At 43.4% G+C, this 22,580-nt stretch overlaps 2 protein-coding genes across 5 annotated transcripts in view; both read left to right on the forward strand.

The window, feature by feature from the left end:
• Window positions 1-22,580, forward strand: part of LOC127664664 (ankyrin repeat domain-containing protein 26-like) — a 288,298-nt gene that overhangs the window by 59,959 nt on the left and 205,759 nt on the right. For 2 of the 4 annotated variants that reach the window (XR_007973218.1, XR_007973219.1), the window contains exons 8-10: window positions 2,290-2,526; window positions 6,127-6,196; window positions 6,426-6,508. Coding sequence is in view for 2 of the 4 variants with exons in the window: in XM_052156740.1 (XP_052012700.1) it covers window positions 2,290-2,526; window positions 6,127-6,187 (298 nt within the window). In the remaining 2 variants the exon portion in view is untranslated. Of the gene's footprint in view, window positions 1-2,289; window positions 2,527-6,126; window positions 6,197-6,425; window positions 6,922-22,580 lie in introns of those variants that run through there. The other 2 variants (XM_052156740.1, XM_052156741.1) reach the window with 2 other exon arrangements.
• LOC127664666 (nuclear ubiquitous casein and cyclin-dependent kinase substrate 1-like) lies at window positions 11,099-13,417 on the forward strand. Its single transcript, XM_052156742.1, has one exon. The coding sequence runs from the start codon at window positions 11,130-11,132 to the stop codon at window positions 11,997-11,999; it is 870 nt and encodes a 289-aa protein (XP_052012702.1). The 5' UTR covers window positions 11,099-11,129; the 3' UTR covers window positions 12,000-13,417.

Raw genomic sequence — 22,580 nt, forward strand, 5'->3', positions numbered from 1 at the left:
AAACAATTTCCACTTTTATCTAAAATTATGGAATAAAATATTGCACTTATTTTAAATACCTATTCTTTGAAAGATTAATGCATATATAAAATGTATCACAATCATATCCACCTCTCACTGCCCTCTCCCTCACAGCCCATATCACATCTCTCTACAAACTTCATGTCCTCCTTTTAGAATTATATATTTATTTATGTTAAAGCTCTTTTTAATTTGGTTTGGATTCTTAATATTTTACTATGCTTCTGATATAACCTTAAAGTTAGAACTCAACAGTAAGTGACATAATGACTTTCAAACACTATTATACATGACAATTTAATGTGTTGAGGTTAATCCTTTCTTATGATTCCTATAAACCCATAACTAGATAAATGTTAACTTGCATAAAGGTTATTTTTTCTAATATTCTAAAAAAAAATATGACCTAAACTTTTATTTTCCTTCTGGCCTTTTATCTCAGATTTCTGTTTTCCTTATGACTTTGAGCCAGGGGTATTTTGGTATGTATTATTAATTTTAGAGTGAGTAGAATGATCTTTCTGGTCTGAGAAATTGCCCTGAATAGACAGTGGGCATTAACTCCCCACCCAGTCCCACAACATCCAGAAAAAACTTGACTACCAGGTGCTCTTAAACTCCCAGGATCATAGGTGAGGAGGCCACAACATCTGTCCCAACACCAGGAGTAACTAGGACCAATAGGATCAAGGAATTCAGGAACCCCTGCCTGGCTCGTGGCACAGGTTCCTTCCAGTGTGAGCTGCCCTGTGTAGACCTTGGGTGCTAACTCCACACCTGGTCCCAAAGCATCCAGAATAAGCTTGACTCACAGGCGCTGTAACACACCCAGGATCATAGCATCTCAGGAGCTTGGTCACAACAGGATTTCAGGATTGCAGAAGCAGCTTGAGTCCCAGGGTTTCTCACACACTCAGGATCACAGGATCACAGAATCACAGGACCACAGAGATAGCTAGACTCTGAGGATTTCTGACACATCCAGGATCACAGGAGGGACAGGCTTCATTCAGACAGCGATGGTAGGTAGCACTAGCGATAAACAGATGGAGAGAGCAAGCATAAGGACTTAAGAAGGACATAAATAACTCCCTTAAAATACCAGAGAATACAGGTAAACAGGTAGAAGCTCTTAAAGAGGAAATACAAAAATCGCTTGAAGACCTACAGGAAAACACAAACAAACAGGAGAAGGAATTGAACAAGATAATCCACAATCTAAATATGGAAATAACACTATAAAGAAACATGACAGGAGACAAACCTGGAGATAGAAAATCTAGGAAAGAGATCAGGAGTCATAGAAGCAAGCATCACCAACAAAATGCAAGAGATAGAAGAGAGACACCCAGGTGCAGAAGATAGAATAGAAAACATTGACACAACAGTCAGAGAACATGTAAGAAGCAAAAGACATGGATGCAGGCTCCATAGAGCCCAAGCTCATGAAGATTCTGCCAGATTCATGCTGGGCATATACCAGCAATGCTACCATGACCAGCTAAATGTTATAGCAGCACTATATGAACAAATAAACATGTAAGTTGAACAGAGTCCCAGAAAATAAGGTACTGATAAATGTGATGATAACCCAAATATATAGTGAAAAAAAGTCTTCATGGAACCATTTGGATGCGAATATCACCTGGACATAGTTTTGCAAAGTATCTGCAGTAAAATAACTTTTCTTAAAATATAAACCAGGAACGGGGAAAGCATTCAGAATGTTAACAAAGAATATAGAAAAAATAAATAAAAATAAAAATAAAAATAAAAAATAAACCTTGGGCACAGCTAACATTTCTTCTCTTGCTGCAGTGTTGCTTTCTTCTTTTTATATTTCCTTAAAATAAAGCTGACATTTCACGATTTCAGCTAAGTATAGATCTAGCTTTCTAATGAATACAGTTCTCTTTTTATGAATTTTCCTGTCAATATTCACTTAAGACACATTGACAGGTTCAAGTATGTGAGGGACAAGTATGAATAAACTCAGGCAGTTCTAGCACCTCTCCTCTGCTACTGTGTGAATTAACTCTGACTCTGACCTTTGGAGTTATCTTGAAGTAATCTGCAGTCAAACTGCCTTTGACAGTTTCTTAGTTTACCTAAATCCCTGCTGGTGAATGCTCTGATACATATAAATGTGAAACAAGTTCTTTTATAGGACATTCCATTTACTCTTGTGACCATTTAAAAAGAAAAGTCTTTTTAAAATGCATTTCTGGAACAAAAGTGATATGTACATGATGGATTTGTCTTTTTTAGTGCTAACAAGAGGAAAGTGAAGCTGCAGGAAGACATTGCTACAATAGTTGCAGAGGAAGAGCTACTTTCACACTCACACACTGGGGCTGTGCACATCCAAGAGGAAACTAGTGTTTCAGGTCCTCATCACCATGATGGATTTGGAATGAGTGGAAATGTTACTCCAAGTTTGGGGACATCACATTGCCAGCAGAGAGGGAGAGCTTTCAGAAAGAAAGGTCAACATAGGTTACCAAGGTTGGTCACATTTTCCATTGTCTCTAGACCCTCCCTTTCGGACAGAACTACTTTCAGGTCTATCTGTTGAATTACAAGACCTCTGCACATAAGGGTGAAATCAATCTATGTTATTAAGGAGAGGAAACATTTTAACCTCCCTCTCTCTGTGCTGGTCTTACCTTTTATTTTTACTTATTTTCTTTCCCCGTCCTTTTCATATTAAGTTTTTGAGTTGTTTTCAGTTTTCAATCATGTTATCCACTTCCCCAACTCCTACTATATCCATCCCCACTTTTCTACCTACCTGTGGCTTAACAGTGGAAGCCTACATCCACACAGAGCTCTGGGCCACTGGGCAAGGCAGACACAAGGAGTTGGGCTGCAGGTGTGCCCATGGAACCAACAGGCATGCATCAGGCTATGAGAAGCTGTAGGACCCTGCTCTGGGGCTGGGGAAGGGCAGCCTGTATGTTCACCTGGGGTTGCTGGCAGGGCAGAGTTCATAGATCCCAGGCCTCACAGAGGTCAAGGAAGGCCTTGCAGAGGCCAGGGAATACAGGTTCTCAGTCTTGGACACTGCAGACAAGACTGAATGTCTCAAAAGAGATGAGAACAGAGTGGGGGCCCGCTGGACCGGGTCGGGACCACTGGACTAGGTCTGGCCCAGGGCTTAAGCGAAAATAGGGAAAGAAGTAACTTCAGGTTCTTCCTGCAGGGACGAATGTCCTTGACTAGCTTGGGCAGGCAGCATGGCTTGGTGATGACCTTGGCTAGAAGACAGAGAAGTTCCACTGCAGGAGGCTAGAAACAGCTCTTGAGAAGGAGACCTGCTCCATGGCTCCATCATAGTGGATCCAGATGAGAAGAGGTAGTCCATAGGTTTAGAGCATTTATTGTGGGCAGAGAGTTCTGATAAGTGAAAAATAGAGGCTGGTCATGGCGAGAGGGGGAAGGGAGATGAGCCTAAGAGGGCAATGGAGAGAGACAAGAATACAGCAGAGAATATGAGAGGGAGGAGGGGGAAGCAACCCCTTTTATACTTTGGGAAGGACCATACCTTGCTGTTGTGAGGTAACTGTGTGAGAAGAGTCTAGACAGAACACCAGGAGCTAAGGGAAATGCCCTACATAACTTATGGCCACAGAATTATGGACTTGAGGATACTGTGTCAGGAGGCTAGTGTCTTGGAGCATGGCCAATGGGTTTGCTTCCCTTGCAGAATTATCTGCAGGATCTCTAAAGTTTAAGTCTCGCACAACCAGAAAACAGGCTGCCTTTCATGGTCCCACACCCCCCAACTTAGAGTCCTCTAAGAAAATTCCATCAAGTCCAGTTTCTGATGTCCACTCACATGCATATAATGACACATGACCACATCCCCATTACCCTCTCCAACTCCCCCTTCTTCCTCAGCCTATCCACTCCCATCTTCATGACCTTCTTCATAATCCACTTAGTCCATCTATTCTTGCTCATACATGCATGTGTATCAAGACATATACAATTACTAAATACTCCCAGATTCTCTTAAGTTGTTCATCTGTCTGTCTGTCTGTCTATTTCATTTTTTTGAACATGGTTCCTCATTGTAGCCCAGGCTGTCCTGGAACTCACTGTGTAGACCAGGTTATAGGTAGAACGCAGAGATCCACCTGTCTCTGCCTCTCCAATGCTAAGACTAATCTTTAAAGGAGTGCACCATATGTCACTTCCTGGCTACAGTTCTGGGAGATCTTATTTTTTTACATACATTATAAATTGGTCCAAGAAATGTAAAAATATTGATAAGTTTTACATTCACTTATGGTAAATTAAATTTAAATTCACTAAATTTAGAAATTAAATTTTAGAAAACAATTTCCACTTTTATCTAAAATTATGGAATAAAATATTGCACTTATTTTAAATACCTATTCTTTGAAAGATTAATGCATATATAAAATGTATCACAATCATATCCACCTCTCACTGCCCTCTCCCTCACAGCCCATATCACATCTCTCTACCAACTTCATGTCCTCCTTTTAGAATTATATATTTATTTATGTTAAAGCTCTTTTTAATTTGGTTTGGATTCTTAATATTTTACTATGCTTCTGATATAACCTTAAAGTTAGAACTCAACAGTAAGTGACATAATGACTTTCAAACACTATTATACATGACAATTTAATGTGTTGAGGTTAATACTTTCTTATAATTCCTATAAACCTATAACTAAGTAAATGTTAAGTTGTATAAAGGTTATTTTTCTAATATTCTAAAAAAGAATATGACCTAAATTTTTATTTTCCTTCTGGTGTTTTATCTCAGATTTTTGTTTTCAACAAAGGTGCTAACTCCACACCTAGTACCAACACATCCAGAATAAGCTTAACTCACAGGTGCTGTAACACACCCAGGATCATAGAATCTCAAGCATAAGGACTTAAGAAGGACATCAATAACTCCCTTAAAAATACCAGAGAATACAGGTAAACAGGTAGAAGCTCTTAAAGAGGAAGTACAAAAATCCCTTAAAGAACTACAGGAAAACACAACAAACAGGAGAAGGAATTTAACAAGATGATCCTGGATCTAAATATGGAAATTACACTATAAAGAAACATGACAGGAGACAAACCTGGAGATAGAAAATCTAGGAAAGAGATCAGGAGTCATAGGAGCAAGCATCACCAACAAAATACAAGAGATAGAAGAGAGACACTCAGGTGCAGGAGATAGAATAGAAAACATTGACACAACAGTCAGAGAACATGTAAGAAGCAAAAGACATGGATGCAGGCTCCATAGAGCCCAAGCTCATGAAGATTCTGCCAGATTCATGCTGGGCATATACCAGCAATGCTACCATGACCAGCTAAATGTTATAGCAGCACTATATGAACAAATAAACATGTAAGTTGAACAGAGTCCCAGAAGAAAAGGTACTGATAAAAGTGATGGTCACCCAAATATGTAGTGAAAAAAGTCTTCATGGAACCATTTGGATGTGACTGTCAATTTGACATAATTTTGCAAAGTATCTGCAGTAAAATAACTTTTCTTAAAAAATAAACCAGGAACAGGGAAAGCATTCAGGATGTTAACAAAGAATAGAGAAAAAATAAAAATAAAAATAAAAAATAAACCTTGGGCACAGCTAACATTTCTCTCTTGCTACAGTGTTGCTTTCTTCTTTTTATATTTCCTTAAAATAAAGCTGACACTTTACCATTTCAGCTAAGTATAGATCTAACTTTCTAATGAATACAGTTCTCTTTTTATGAATTTTCCTGTCAATATTCACTTAAGTAGACACATTGACAGATTCAAGTATGTGAGTGCCAAGTATGAATAAACTTGGGCAGTTCTAGCACCTCTCCTCTGCTACTGTGTGAATTAACTCTGACTCTGACCTTTGGAGTTATCTTGAAGTAATCTGCAGTCAAACTGCCTTTGACAGTTTCTTAGTTTACCTAAATCCCTGCTGATGAATACTCTGATATATATAAATGTGAAACAAGTTCTTTTATAGGACATTCCATTTACTCTTATGACCGTTCAAAAAGAAAAGTCTTTTTAAAATGCATTTCAGGAACAAAAGTGATATGTACATGATGGATTTGTCTTTTTTAGTGCTAACAAGAGGAAAGTGAAGCTGCAGAGAGCTTTCAGAAAGACAGAAAGACCAACCTAGCTTTCCAAGGTTGGTCACAGTTTCCATTGTCTCCAGAGCCTCCATTTCTGGCAGGCCTACTTTCATGTCTGTCTGTTGAATTACCAGACCTGTTCACCTAAGGGTGAAATGAATCTCTGTTATTAAGGAGAGGAAATATTTTAACCTCCCTCTCTCTGTGGTTGTCTTACCTTTTATTTTTACCTTTGTTCCCCCATCCTTTTTTGCAATTGTAACTTTTATTCATTTATTTTTACAGCAAGCCCCAAAATACCAACAACTGCTCCAGTTTGCCTGTAGGTGGATGAAGAAGTTTTAAGAAGAAATCCATATATTTAAATGGTAATGGACATAATCATCATTATGTCAAGTACTAGAAATAGCTCGCTTTTTACCAGGTTTAGTTCCATCTGGGGTCAAGGAGTCCTTTTCTGTGGCTTCCAGTTTATTTTTCTCACCAGCTCCTTGTCATGTATAGTGGTTTTGATATAATCAGTCCAAGGAGTGGCACTATTAGGACCTTTGGCCCTGTGGTGTGGTATTGCTGGAGGAAGTGTGTCACTGTAGGCATGGGCTTTGAGACCCTCATCCCAGCTACCTAAGGAACCAGTCTTCTCCTAGAGACCTTCAGATGAACATGTAGAGCTCTCAGTTCCTCCATGCCTGCCTGGATGCTGCCATGTTTGATCCTTAATGATAATGGACTGAACCTCTGAAGTTGTAAGCAAGCTCCAATTAAATGTTGCCCTTATAAGCGTTGCTTGGGTCATGGTGTCTGTTCACAGCAGTAAAACCCTAACTAAGATAGCCTGCTTCCTGGTCTAGTTCAGGAACTTCTTGCCACCTTTGCTACACAACCTAGCACCTGCAAACCCTTCCCTAGACCTAGATACTGAGCCCTACATTCTTTTGTGGTTGAAATTATATGCTACTTTATAAGAGTGCAATTTCGTCACTCACAATGGTTTTGCCAGCATAGATGGCACCATATTGTTCCTCACCTACTTAAAACAAAGAATGATTGACAAATCCCAATCATCACAAAAGCCTTTCCTCTGGCCTATGGTAATTCCAAAGTTTTCTTATTTTCCTAATTTTCAAAAGTTCCTTCTGGAGTTATTTTTTTAATTCCCTGCAACAAATTGTAGGTGGTTGGATGAATGAAGGAAAGAATGAGTGAATGAATCATCCTGTCAATTATAGGTATGCATGATGTTTTAATTTAATGTGTTGAGGTTAATACTTTCTTATGACTTCTCTAAACTTATCACTACATAAATGTTAGCTTGTATTAAGGTTATTTTTTTCTAATTTCCTAAATAAGACTATGAATAGCAATAAAATAAGAATACCAATACTCTTGCTATTGGGAAGGGTGCCATAGTTTTAGAGTGGAACCGACAGGGACATTCTGTGAGGCCCCGGATTGGGTCATGGACAATCAGGTGACTCCATTCTCACCAATGAGTGCAGAGGAGAGTGTAGGACTGCGCTTCCTGATGCCTTTCTGCCTTTGGATGCTCCCTAGTCTGTGTTAGAGGCTCAGATCCACCTCAGCCAAACAGCACTCTAAGGAGAGCCAGAGGCGGGTCACAGCCAAGCACACAAGGAAGCAGAGTAGGCAGGAGGCATTGGGGACCAGCAGATAATAGCGAGCTTGTTGCTCTTCCCGATTGGCTCCTCCTTTGTGAGAAGTTAAAGCCCTTGCTGAAAGCCCAGTGGATTCAGAGTTCAGACACTGTAGTGAGAGGCACTTAAGCAGACACCCTGTTCAGCAAGTGCCAAAGCATACGGCTTGGAAGATCTTACATGCAGTGCAGGGCTCGTTTTTCTGGGATCTCTCTCTCTCTCTCTCTCTCTCTCTCTCTCTCTCTCTCTCTCTCTCGTGTGTGTGTGTGTGTGTGTGTGTGTGTGTGTGAGTGCCTGTGTGTGAAAAAGCAAACTCTGACCTTTGCATCCAAGCTTCAAGGTCAGTGGTCACCCTTTGACATGAGACCCCTTGACTACCCATACTAGCAGGAAGTGAGTGAGCCCTAGGCCATGACACCTGGAGGTACAGTGATGAGGCCGTGGGTATTTAAAGACTTTTCTTTTAAGATTTATTTATTATATGTGAGTACACTGTAGCTGTCTTCAGACACACCAGAAGAGTGCATCAGACCTCATTACAGATGTTTGTAAGCCACCATGTGGTTGCTGGGATTTGAATTCATGACCTTTGGAAGAACAGTCAGTGCTCTTAACAGCTGATCCATTTCTCCAGCCCAAGTGTTTTCTACCTGTCTGTAGTGACCCTGAATTTTTGGGTGATTTGAAGGGAGCAGTGGGAAGAGAGTGGGACCCACCACCTCTTTTAAGGGCCCATGGAATGGGGGTAAAGGAGAAGGGGAAATGACTACTGAATCTTTGAGAACACAAGAGATGTCCTCTCTTGCCTGTGGCTTAAGAAGACAAATAAACCTTCCTCATTGGATTAAGATCGCAGGGGCCTCGGATGGTGCCCACTTGCCTTTCATCCCCAGTGGTAGGATCTTCAAAGAGCTTGGCTATGCTCCAAACATCGCCTTGGCTATCTGGGTTCTTTGTTCCTCTTGGACATTATCTAAACATAAAAATAAGCTCCAAATCCCTCGGCAAAAACCATTCTGACTCAATAGTGACTAAAGTCATTTTCCAGACAAATATAGGTCAAGGCACAAAGCAAGCAAGTAGTGGGGGTTGGGGGGAGAGAGGCAGGTGGAGACCAAGAGCAGCCATCTAAAGAATGGCAGAGCCTTGGGTGCCTGGGTCTCAAAACGAACAGGAAATTAGAGCAAAGCAGGATAATTTATAAAAAAAGCCTGGCTTTTTTAAAAATAAAAAAAAATAATAATATTTTTATTTTAAAAATAAAGGCCTTTCATGGAAGGGAAACTCATGAAACATAAAATTATGTATCTTTTTGAAGGGTTCATTTTGTTCTGTTTTCCTGACATAGTTCTCAGGCTAGCCTCAAACTTTGATTTTCCTGACTCAGCTTCCTAAGCTCTGGGGTCACAGTCCAGTGCTGCTATCCCAGGCTGAATTAACTGTCTCAAAGCCAGCATCCAGCAAGAATCAGCTCAGCCATGCTCTTGCATAACTTTCCCCTCCATTAAGTGCCCATCCCCTGCAGCAGACCCCACCAGTCTGCTCTCTCTCTCTCTCTCTCTCTCTCTCTCTCTCTCTCTGTTAATTTGCTATTCTAGATGATCCCTTCCTACACCCAAAAACACACCTGTGGCCTGGATTGTCGACTTTCTGGCCGACCTGTACAGATCTTTTCGGCTGGACCTGGGGTCTGAGGACCTGAAGGAATGGGGTGACTACAGTCTGGTGCTGCAGACGATCTTACTTCAGTTTCAGTACTTTTTATACAGGTATGAAACAAAGAAAGCTATGACCTAAGAAAGGTTGTCTGAGTTCAGAAAAACCTGATCAGAAAAACATATAAATAAATGCCAATGCTAGTAAGCACATGCTAAATATCAACAGAGCTGCCCTTTCTCAGAACTTTCTCAGGACAGAGCCATCTAAACACAATTGTCTAGCACATACTGCTGATCATATCTGGGAAGTCACACAAGCAAGGCAGAAGGCCATATGCAGACTCTGGGCACAGGGACCAGATTGGGTTCAGTAGCTATGATCGGATGTCCAACAAGAATAAACATGTCATACAGATCAAATGTAAATGTTTATCACAGGAGGCATGAAACCAACTCTGAGAACACTGCAGGAAACCAAGTGCAGCTGAAGTAAAAGCCCTCTGCCTCTCCCCTGCAGCCTCTCACAGTTCCCCAGACACCATTCACCATGGGTTGTTCTTTTGGCTGTGTTCCGACACTAGATAATGCTTTCAAGGTTCAGCCTTGTTGGAATACCTGTCAGAGCTTAGGGGAAAAAAAGCTGTTTTGTTGTTGTAGTTTGTTTTTTAAGTTAGGGTTTTGTGTAGCCCAAGCTAGCCTCTGATGCCATATGTAACTAAGGATGACTTTGAACTCTGATCCTCTTGCCTCTAGCTCCTAAGTGCCAGGCTGCACCACCACACCGGGTCTGTGCAGTGCTGGGCATTGAATCCAGGGCTTCATGCACACTAGGTAGGCGCCCACACACGGAGCTTCACCCCTTCTTGTGCACTCTTCCTGATGGCTGGAAGAGCGCCTCTCTGTGGGTGGCGCACACTGCTTGGCTCCATTCACCCTTCACCCACTATGAAGATGGTTTCCTGTCCATGTACTTGCTGTGTGTGTTACATGTGTATGTATGTACTTGTTCAGTGCCTGTGCACATGCATACACATGTGTGCATGCAGAGGACACAGGCTGACATATGTCTTCCTTACCCACTTTAGTTTCCACTGACCGGAAGCTCACTGATTCTGCTTCTCCTGGTATCTGCTTGCCTCTCTCTCTTCAGCACCAGTATTACGTGCTCGTGCTGCTGAACCCAGGCTACAAACATCGCTGAGCTCAGCCTTTTACTTAGGTTCTGGGGATCTGAACTCAGGCCTGGCAAGCCCTTTACTGACTGAGCCGTGCTCCCAGCCCTTTACTGACTGAGCTGTGCTCCCAGCCCTTTACTGACTGAGCCGTGCTCCCAGCCCTTTATTAACTGAGCCGTGCTCCCAGTCCTTTATCAACTGAGCGGTGCTCCCAGTCCCTTGTGTTTGTTTCTGTTTCTTTCTGACTGAATCTTAGACAGGTTGTGTTCTCACCGGGCAAGTTGTAGCACAGAAACACTTAGGCACCACACAAGTTTGTGGACACATATTTCTAGGGAGCAAAGATCTGATCTTGGGAAAACACCACAGGCCTTTCGCTCCTCATTAACATACAGTGGGCAAAGGGGGTGCATGAAAATAAGTCCTGCAGTTCCCATTACACAGAGTGGCTTAAAAGCAGATGACCCGGGGGCTCCGGGAGCCGGCTCTTGGGGCAGAGACATGGCCCGGGGCCCCGGCCAGCTAGGCGGGCCTCGTCCGGACACTGTCATCATGCCCAAGAGAGGAAAGCGGCTCAAGTTCCGGGCCCACGACGCCTGCTCGGGCCGAATGACCGTGGCGGACTATGCCAACTCGGATCCGGCGGTGGTCAGGTCTGGTCGGGTCAAGAAAGCCGTGGCCAACACTGTTCAACAGGAAGTAAAATCTCTTTGTGGCTTGGAAGTGTCCCAGGTTCCTGCGGAGGAGGCTCTCTCCGGGGTGGGTGAGCCCTGTGACATCCTGGACAGCAATGATGAGATGGACGCCCAGGAGGAAAGCACTCAGGAAAGATCAGGCTCCAGAAAAAAGAAAAGCAAGAGACACAAAGAAGACAGTGAAGATGAAAAAGATGATCATAAAAATGTACACCAGCAACGGCAGGCAGCATCTAAAGCAGCTTCTAAGCAGAGAGAGATGCTCTTGGAAGATGTTGGCAGTGAGGAAGAGCCAGAAGAAGATGATGAGGCGCCATTCCAGGAGAAAGATTCTGGCAGCGATGAAGATTTCCTAATGGAAGACGACGATGATAGTGATTATGGCAGTTCAAAAAAGAAAAACAAAAAGATGGTTAAGAAGTCCAAACCTGAGAGAAAAGAAAAGAAAATGCCCAAACCCAGACTAAAGGCTACAGTGACACCGAGTCCAGAGAAAGGCAAAGGGAAAGTGGGTCGCCCCACAGCATCAAAGACATCGAAGGAGAAAACTCCTTCTCCCAAAGAAGAGGATGAGGAAGCAGAAAGCCCTCCAGAAAAGAAGACGTCTGCGAGCCCCCCACTCGAGAAGTCTGGGGACGAAGGCTCTGAAGATGAAGCCGCTTCCGGGGAAGATTAAAAGTGATATTTGGGGAGAGGTTGTATTAGAAACAGAAAAGGAAACCTCCGTAGGACACGGTTTGGGCTGTGGCTCGACTCCTGGGCTTTCAGTGCTATTTCATTTGTCTAGAATAATGTTTTCCTCTCTATCATCTATCTCTTCTCTCTCAAACCCATTGTATGCTTACGTGTTTAAGTTGCCATTTTGTCTCAGTCTTTTCTTTGCCAATCCCCTCCCCCTACAAAAGCCATGTCAATTAATCACTGGATTGTGTTTTTAATGGAGGGAAGGAATGCCATGGCTGCAAAGCAATAAGATTTGAGGTGGACGCTATGGAAACGGCTTTTTGCTAAAGAACAGCATCTTGAACTGTAATCAAAAACAAAAAACTAAAAAGGTTTTAATTAAATAATTGTTCTTTCTTTTCCTGTACTTTTGACAGACAAGTTGTTATTTAACATGAGCTTATATGTTTAAACTGTAAATGTCAAAAAGAATCATGACTCTTAAATTTGTACTAGTGACACAGCAGTCGGGAGGTGAACATGAATTCTGGATTGTTAACTCAGTACTCAGATTATTTCCTTGGGTGTGGAGGGAATGGTGTTCCTGGAACTTAGTATATTTGTTATTCTCAAAGAGATTCAGAGCCATTGGTTCTTTTGTCTTCATAATGATCTTTTTTTTTTTTAAAGTGGGCCACCAGAATCAGTCTTAATTTCATATTTCTTTCATGTTTTCATTGATTCAAGTTTTTAAAATACATCCTGTTTTAGGGTAAAGTTTTTACCAATGATCAAAAATTAAAAAGAGATTTCTTTGAATTTCAATGACAAGATGAGTCTACACCTCACAGTGCATTTTTTCGCAGGCTGATGATGTTAAAAGTTTTAAGCAAATAAAGTTGGAGTTAGTGTGAAGCTCAGATACAAAAGATTGAGATTTATCCTTTATGAATACAAATAATTGAAATGAGGACCCATGAACCATACTATTTTTATTTGGGGATAGAAACAGTTGTTTCCTTTTGATATTTAAATCTTTCCTTCATAGTAACAGGATAATGACATAGCCTCACACCTTCCTCCTCCTTCTGCTTCCATACTGTGGGCTTGTTTGCATCTTAGTTGGTCTGGCCCCTCCCTTCTATTCATGTTTCTTTTTAAAGCAAGAGCCTGAGCCCCAATGGGATGAGCAAACTGTATTTTAGGGTGCCTATGTGCCATTGATAACAGTCTAGATACCTTAGCAAAGCATCAAGGACAGATCATCTATAGGTTTGATCCTCCACATTCAGGTCTCATTCTCCAGTAGACCAGATGCAAAGATTAGGGGTCCTATTATGCTACTAAATTAAAGATTTAGTGGAGTAATTTCTGTATATTTTTCTGCACTTAAGCTAAATTTGCTTCCTCAGTGTTCTGCTTTTGTGTTTTTTAAGTGACATGTTTGTCTCAGACAATGTCATTTTCTTAATAGGTTTTCGTAAGACAAAGGGTTATTTAAGAAATATTTTTACTCTGGTTTTTAAGACACTTTAAAGAACATTCTTAGATCTGCTTTAAAATAAATAAATGAATGAATAAAACACCTAGTGGCAGAGAGTTATTTCAACCCTGCACTGCTAATGATAGAGTTTTAACATGGCCAAAAATAGAAACTTAAACATAAGCAGTTGGATTGCTGTGGTCTGTAGTGGGATGCAGCACTGTGATCTGTGTCGTGGATATGACAGAGGATTCTGTCTGCTGTGGTGGGCGTGCTCGCTCAGGAACCGGTCCTTGAGGAAAGAAGAGACTCCCATTTCCACCAGGCACCTCTCCCTTTTAGGGGTTTATAACTCAGTCTTACATTCCTAGTGACATCTGGGCTTTTTTTAGGTTATGTTTCATGAAAATTTGTGGGTAGGGTCTCTTTCAACTTAAGCCTCAATTTTTTAACAGTGTCTTTAATAATCTGCACTAGCATCTCTGATTTTATCTACCTATTGAGAAATAATACTATCTTTTAGGTTACTTGTGTAAAAGGTGTGTCTGATTGGACTTGTTTAGAATCCCTTTTAAAACCAACTCATTAGATTGAAGATATATTTTCTAATTCTCAAGTGATCACACAGGCTCTAAGTGACCTTTATTTTCACTTTTTTTAGTGGTTTATAACACTCTGGTCTTCCTTCAAATCCCATGCATGCAAACAGGAAGACATTTAATGTGACTCAACTGGAAACAGGTGCTCAGCAGTTAGGTGTAATGATGGCACGAGGGTGTGTTCATAATGCCTGGCCCTTGGCACCTCCATGCCTTCCTCTCCCTTTTCTTTCCTTTTCTTTCGAGTGTGCCTACAGTGAAGCGGCAGTGTATTCACTGTCTTGATTTGCAGTGCTCGGGAATGGGATGTTCATTAGAAGGTGCTTGTCTGTTGGAAGCTCGGCTAGATTTACCTCTTTAATAGATGTAGCAGTTCAGCTAACACTACATTCTAGTTCTCCGGGCCCTGGGTAAAGCCTTTGTCTCCCCCTGTCAGAAATGGTAGCCTCCATGTTGCCCAGTGGCGACTTACTGCTGCTTTTAACCCTCCACTGCTGATGGGGTTTGGGAGAGAGGACCCGAAGGGTCTATTTAAAGATCTGCTGAAACACGTAACTGCTTTCAGTACCTCCCTCTCCATATCCACCTTACAAAGGGAAAGTTGTGGAATGAGTGCTTCTTTTTCTAGGGTAGTGAGAGTCCTTATACCTTACCGGAAACCCCAGTATTTTGAGTGCCCCAGGCTGGCCTTCAACTTGATACTTGACTGATCTTAAACTCATGGCTTTTTGTTTTCAAAATAACTGATTTTTTTCCCCTGTCTTCAATGCTTATATATGGTACTAGTTCAGATAGCATTTTCTTCCACATAAAAATCAGTGGAATTTGAGGTTATGATCTAGAAGGACTTTTGATGAATATACTCAGCTGATCTTGACCTTTTTTTGAGGCCTGGCTTCACTTTGTGGTCTTTCTGAAAGTCTTTTTTCTCCCACCCCTCACTCACACACTGCTGGGATTAATGCCACCATGATAGGTGACACTTTTTAAAATGGACTTTTCTTATTTTTATGTCCAGGAACATGTAGGTGGCAGGTTAGAGAGGGAAATAGTGTAAACAAAACTCAGGTTTAGGGGCCCCTGCCAGACCAGACTTGAATAAAAGAAAACAAAGCTTTGTTGCTGCTGTGAATCAGTGCCTGCTTGGACAGTTCTCTTTACCAGTAGCCCCAGAAGCTACACAAGAAACAGTCCCACCTGTGACTGGGTAGGAAGAAATGCAGGCTCAGTACTTCACGGTGTGCAGATGGAGGTCAGGAACAAGCCAAAGGGGAGGGGAAGTTAAAGCCACTGGTCGCTCTTAGGGTAGAATATTGTCATTTTCTCTCTGGAGGAAGCTGCTGAGTTACTTGAAGATGGGGAAGGTGTTTTGTTTTTGTATTGCGATGTCAAACTATCAATAGCCATGTTGCTATTTGAACCTCCTTTTCCCTTTGTCTTAGAAAAGAAAATACATGATTCTGAATTCTGAATATCAAATCCATAGATTATACTTTTGTTCAAAGCCTAATTCACAGTGGTGTGATTGTGCTAACCACTAGGAGGATCCCATATGCCTACCTGTTACCATGCCAATGCAGAATGACCTGGTGACATCTGAGCATGCTCCGTGACTGTAGAGCATCACAGTTGGGTGGATACTTTGTATATTGGGAGAGGGGGGTTTTCTAGATCATGGGAGAGGGTAAATTGATTTGGGGGGGTGTTGTTTTTGTTTAATTGGTTGGTTTGGGGTTTTTTTGTTTGGTTGGATTTTGCTTTTTATGGAGGGTTGGGAAGTATAGTACTCAGTTATGCCCTAAAAATAACATGTATAAAACCCTGAAGTGTGATGTGGGTATGTGTGAGTGTGTGTTTGTAAATGTCTGGCAATTAAACCTTTGTCATTCTGGAAGTTAGTGAATTTATTTCCTTTTCCTCTGGAAGTATTTGTTACAAGATTTGTAAATAAGAGCTCTACATAGTCTGTGTACCATGAACATATTGCAGCAAACCTTTTATGCTTCATTCCTGCAAGGCATAAGACTTTGCCAGGTTGCCCAGCTGCCACAATCAGTTTGTCTTCATTCACCTTTTAGACTTAATTTGCCAGTTCTAAAAATTCCCAGTCTTCCTCCATTTTAGTCTTCAATCTTTCATGTTCTGAGCAGAAAGGGTCAGGAAGCTAGCCTAACCTGTCTTAGGCCATGGCTAAGAGCCTGGCATCCTTTTCTTCATACTGCAGTGTGGCTTGATACATGGTTAGACAACAGAGGGTTGGGCATTCTTGCAATACCTTAGCAGTGCTGAAATCTGCAGCATGGTACTAAGGAAGCTAAAGTTTGAATGTAACCACTTTATTTAAAGGTTTTTTTTTTTTAATTTAAATGAAACTGAGTTGAAATGAACATGATTTTGTTGACCACGTTCATGAATTATAGATGCAATGTGCATTGGTAGACTCATGTGATGGTCTGATGTGATACTTCATTTCCTACATTTACATATCCTGGTATGTACGCATTTGCATAAACAACAGCAACAACAAACTCCTGCCTTGTTCCGATTGAAGGATTTCCAGGACTGCTATCTGCTCCTGAACTTTGTTTTAAGTATGTGTATCCTTTGCTTGTATTTTGTCTTAAGAAATAAGGAAAAGAACCCTTTATTGTTGCGCATGTTGGTACTGTCCCCTTTATTTTTTTCTTCTCTTGGGGACATAAGCAAGTTATTCTTTTTCTGTATCTTTTTCTTTTCTTTTGTAAACCTTTTGGTTTGGTTTGTTTAAAAATGGCTTTATGAAAGGGCTTTTGTAACCCAAAAAAAAAAAAAAAAAAAAAAAGCAGATGACCCAGGCTGGACAGATGGCTCAGCGGTTAAGAGCACTGACTGCTCTTCCAGAGGTCCTGAGTTCAATTCCCAGAAACCACATGGTGGTTCACAACCATCTGTAATGGGATCTGTTGCCTGCTGATGGTGTGTCTGAAGACAAATACAATGTACTCACATGCATAAAATAAATCTTTAAAAAAAACCTACGAAATAACAGGAAAAAAAGAAAGAAAGGAAAAAAGAAAAAGAAAGAAAGAATATAATCTGAAGGCAGAGTGCTATGGAGCCACTAGGGGCATCTTGGAGGATGCTGGGAAGCTGAGTCAGCAGTTAAGAGGACTTCCAGGGGACCCAGTTGGTTCCCAGCATCCATTTTGTATGCTCCCAACACCTATAACTCCAATTCCAGGGGATCCACTGCCTCTGGCCTCTTTGGGCACCTGCTCTCCCATGCACATAGACAGACATATCACACAAAAAATTACAAAGTATCTTTGAAGCCATGTTGCCCAAGTGAGGCTGTATGAAGCAGAAGAGGCAGAACACATGTGCCCGCCTAACCCCACCCCCCACCCCCAGTGCATCCGCACATCCGACCCAGTACAGCCCGGTGTCTGGCATGTGCTGCAGGGGAAAGTCAGGAGCAAGTGAGCACTAGAGCTAAGGGTTGCGAGTCCCTTCCTTGCAGTTCCCGATTCTGCAGTTTCTACAGTGAACTGTTGAGGCAGTGACTGAAGGGTCTCACCAGCTCAGAGCAGGGCCACCCGCAAACCAGGGCCCAGCCAGGTGCACGCTCTGATCAGAAAAGCTGGCTACATTGAAATACTTTTAAACAAACAAACTAAGTCAAGCTTGGGAAACAGACAAGTGGTTAAAGGATTTGTTATGCAAGCCTGAAAGCCAGAGTTGTAGTTCACAATCTGGGGTTTGGATCCCCAAATCATGCATAAATATTAGGTCAGTGTGGTGACCTCTAATTCCAACCTCAGAAGGTGACAGGTCCCAGCTAGAAAGACTAGCCACATCAGTGAGCTCTGGGTTTGATTGGGAGATCCTGCCTCAATGAATAAGGTGGCTATGGATGGGGGATAGTTCTTCACATTAACCTCAGCCTCCACACACACATGAACCATGTATATGTGCATAGTGTATGCCCACACATATAAAACACACACACATGCACACTCTCTCACCTTTACACACATATACATGCACACGCTCACACATCTTTACACACATACATGCACACATATGTGTGCACACTTACACAATTCAGGCCTCGTTGCTTATTCCTCAGACTCGGGGCTTAGCTGATCTGGGCTCTACAAGTGCCTTAATTCCCCAGACTAGAGAACATGAGCTTGAATGTATGTATACATACATGTGTGACTGTGTATGGACAGGCCTGTATGCAGAGTGCCCTCATGACTGCAAGGAACACATGAGCTTGCACAAGCATATGTGCATATGTGTGCATGCATGTGTGAATGCTTCATACCTCCTTTATAACTACAGGGAACTGATTCTGCTCCAGGTTTTTTGAGGTAACACTTGGTCTTTGCCCTTCTGACTGGAACTATAAACACATGTACACATATGTGCATGCACCAGGTACAGATAAATCCAGGGAATCAGACACACCTAGGCATGTACACAAAGAGACACAAATGCACACACAAAACCTTTCACTACTTAACTGTGACATGACCAGGTACCACAGAACTAACCACAAAATTCCATAGCTCCAAAGCCGCACTTCACCACCCATGGTGACCTCCACTGAGTCAGGACCTAAGCAGGCAGGGGAACCCTGTGTCTCAGCTGCTCCTTAGTGGTGCCAGGTTTTTCTGGCAGAAGGGAGAGACACAGCTGGGCAAGATGAATGGCTGGGGACTTGGCCCAGTTGGGGAGCATTCAGGTAGCTGCTCAAGGTGGTGGCAGATGGGACCAGCTCTACGACCCTCATCCTGCCCCATACCCATAGGGGTCCTGAACCTGGCTCTGCTCTGTGACCTCCTGATATGGGAGGAAAGCTGGGAGGTCGCTCTTTCCACCTCCGTGCCATAGATTGCCCCAGAAGCTGCTGTGTCCCGGCTTCTCTGCCTCTAAGCCAGTCACTGTGCCTGGTGAACCTCTAACCTGCCTCCTTGGGAGGTTTGCAGCTCTGTCACCTCTATTCCTTCAGAACCTGGCTCTCCAGCCCCGGACACTTCTCCTAGGCCATTTCACTGTGCAGCACATGTAACACACAGCTCTGTCCTATACCCTCATATCCAAAGCTGGGACCACCTAGAGATGATCAGGTCCTTAGCTATGTGACCAGATGGGATCCTCATGAAAAAGTGAGGTCTGGTTTGTGGATGGGTTCTGCATGTGCTGTGCATCCTGGTAGCTCCCGATCCCTCTCTGAACCCTGTACTGTCTGCCATAGGGTGATTTCTCATGATGATCCCCACTAGATTCAGGCTCCTTCCTGCCTCCCCCTGCCCAGGCTCTGTAGAGTGTCCAACCCTTGTTTGCATCCATGGATGGCCAGTCCACTGTGCAGCCTCTGTGCAGTCAAGACCACACAACAGCAAGAACAGAGGTGGGCGGGGTTCTACCTGAGGCTTCAGCAAGCCTGGTCCCTGTCCTGCTGCACTCAGCATGGGCCACAGACATGCAGGATGGTGGTGGGACTGTGTGTGTGTTTGTGTGTGTTTGTGTGTGTGTGTGTGGGAGAGAGAGAGAGAGAGAGAGAGGCAGAGAGAGAGAGAGGCAGAGAGAGAGAGCACATGCACATGCACATGCACACACATGCACAGGAGCGCTGAGGGGCGTGTCCACATCGCTCCCTCTCACCCAATTCCATTGGACACTGGATGTATCCTGTCATGTTCCTTTCTTTCTCACACAATCAGTGAGCAGGACAATATTCACATTGCTGTGGGCATGTTGCTTGGGTTTTGGTTTGGCTTTATTTTATTTTATTTTTTCCCCAAGTCAGGGTTTCTCTGTATAGCCCTGGCTGTCCTGGAACTCACTCTGTAGACCAGGCTGTCCTTAAACTCAGAAATCTGCCTGCCTCTGCCTCCCAAGTGTTGGGATTAAAGGCTGTGCCACCACTGCCCAGCCTGGTTTGGTTTTATTTTAGATAGGGTCTCACTCTGTAGCCCAGGCTGGTCTGGAACTCCCTATGTATTCTGAGAACCCTGTCAGAAACAGCAGGCCAGCTCCCCACGACTAAGAACTGGGGCTCACAGCTGGACAGAAACTTTGCATTCTGCCCTGGATTTCCTGGGGAGGATAGGTATGGAAAAGGCCTAAAGGGAAGCACCCTGCCTAGGGTGAGGCCAGAGAGGGAAGTGACTACAAAAAAGACAATGCCCTGAAATACCACAAATACCTCAAGGTGAGCAGGACCAGGCCAAATGCAGAGACAACCTCCCCATTCGAGTTGACTAATAATTTTAAATGTTGCCCAGGGTAACCAATCACAATCGTGAAACTCAGGTGACCTCAGAACTGCCCGCCAAAATGCTCTAAAAAGGGTGTGCTTTGTGAGCTCAGAGTCTCCTCATGCCTGCATGTACACTGGAACAATAAACCTCTTGAAGATTGCAGCGATTCCGGTCTCTGTGGCCTTATTGAGTGGGGGTCTTCCAAGAGACTCTTACAGTATCTCAAGCTAACTTCTAAGTTAAAAGCAATCCTCCTGTGCTGGGTTTACAGACATGCGCCACCACACTGGTCAAATCACTGTTTTATGGATGTGTCAGACTTCCAGAGCCTAGAAATGTAACAGCAGTCAATTGGCAAGCTGCTCCCCTCCCTTTCCCCCTCCTCCCTCTCCCTCTTCCTCCTCCCCTCCCCTTCCCCCTCCTCCCTCTCCCTCCTCTTCCTCCTTCCTTTCCTCTTCTCCCTCTCCCTCCTCCCCCTCCCCTGCCTTTCCCCTTACCCCCCAAAGAACAGGACCTGTGTTGTTGGGAGTCTGTAGTTACAGAAGATACTCCAGTCTGAGATTCAAGACACTTCTAGGACAGAATTGGCCTAACTTACTTAGCTGAAGATGGTGGGGACAGGGGCTGTGGGAGAGAGGACAGAGGAAAGGCTTGAATGCCTCGGAGAGAGTTGGGGTTTTGCTGTGTGTTCTGGGGAGTCATCCCAGCAGGGGAGGGACAGCCAGAGATGGACACATCTCTCCCCATACTTTGCCAGTCTCCGCAACTTGGAAACCAAAAGTTCCCTGGTGGTGGGAAGAGCAAAATTGACACTTAAAATAAAGCAAGCCCCAGGGCGCCCATTCTGTCCCCCAAGGAGGTAGATCCACCACTGGGGGAAGGCTGGAAGGAAGCTCATAGAGAAGGCCCTGTGGATGCTGGTGTAGCCAGGAGCCTCCCACAGCTGGGCCAGCTCCCTGCTCTGCTCTTGTGGGTAGAAATTGAGCCTCCTCCTCATCAAGGGGGCTGAGCTGTTCCTGGTTAGCCCTGTGCTGTGGACTCAGTTTCCCTGCTATATCGGGGATTATTCAATCAAGCCAACCCCTTCCTACCCTTTGTGTGTGTGTATGTTATCTGTTACTTGTTTTAAGGCATTTTTGTTTATGTAGATGTGTGTGTGCACACAGGCTCTGCTCATGTGTAGGTAGAGCACAGCCAGGGGTTGGGTCTCTCTACCAGGTGGGTCCAGGTATTAAACTCAGTGGATAGACTCGGATGGCAAGCACCTCTATCCCTTGAGCCATCTGGCCAGCCCTCACCGTGCCTTCCTGATCTACGATGCCTGCTGGTTTGTCCTGTTCGCAGGAATCACCCATGTGTTCATGCCTGTCGTATATGTCATTCTCTTCCCTGCAAGATCACAGTGCATGTGACCAACAAGGCATTGGATCTGTCCAGGGTCACATGTGGGTTCAGCTGCCCCATATCCCTCCAAAGGGAATCCCTTCTTGCCAGCAGGGTGAAGAGGAAGTGATTGGAATAGACACTTTTTTTCCAGAAGGTTCTGAGACTCTTAGTACTGGAGACAGAAGAACAGGTAGGAGTTAGATAGTAAGGCCAGAGGAGGTGGCCGGCCATGTATGTGAAGGACTTAAGTCTGTCAGAGACTGTGGAGGGGGACCTGAAACCAAGGGCATCCAACTGGCGAGTGAGAGGAGGGCTTTTGCCTACAGAAGCTTGGGGCATGGTGTGTGTCAGACAATGAGCCTGAGTCCCTTGATGCCTGCTCTACATACAGGTGTAGCTCCTTTTAGGGGATCTTTTAAAACACATGGCCTGGTAGAAGAGGGAGGCAGTCCACAGCTTATAGGATGTAGGGACGTGGCAGAGGCTGGAATCCTCTGCTGCTGCTGCTCTTAACAAGCTGGGGCTGACATCAGAGTACAGCTGGGTCTCTTTGATGTTGCCCTGGCTAAGCTGGCCTTGAGCTTGTAGGAGCCTCCTCCTCTGCTTCCAAAATGATAGTGAGATTGCAGGAGTGAGACACCACCCCTCCCTTATGTATATGTATATGTGAACATGTATATGTATATGATATATATGTATACATTTATGTGTACAAATATGCATATGCACAGGATTTTATATACATATGCACATATAAAATTATATACATATAATTGTATATAATTGAGCTGCACTGGTCAGCGGGTTGTTGACATTGCTTTGTTTTTCTCCTGGGTTGACACTGTAATAATATTGCCTGTTTGTTTTCTCTGCAG

Source organism: Apodemus sylvaticus, chromosome 14 (assembly GCF_947179515.1).
Source record: "Apodemus sylvaticus chromosome 14, mApoSyl1.1, whole genome shotgun sequence".
Classification (NCBI taxonomy): Eukaryota; Metazoa; Chordata; class Mammalia; order Rodentia; family Muridae; genus Apodemus; species Apodemus sylvaticus.

What these genes read in the sequence shown, in the direction of transcription:
- LOC127664666 (XM_052156742.1), top strand. Translation starts at nt 11,130, where the DNA reads ATGGCCCGGGGCCCCGGCCAGCTAGGCGGGCCTCGTCCGGACACTGTC.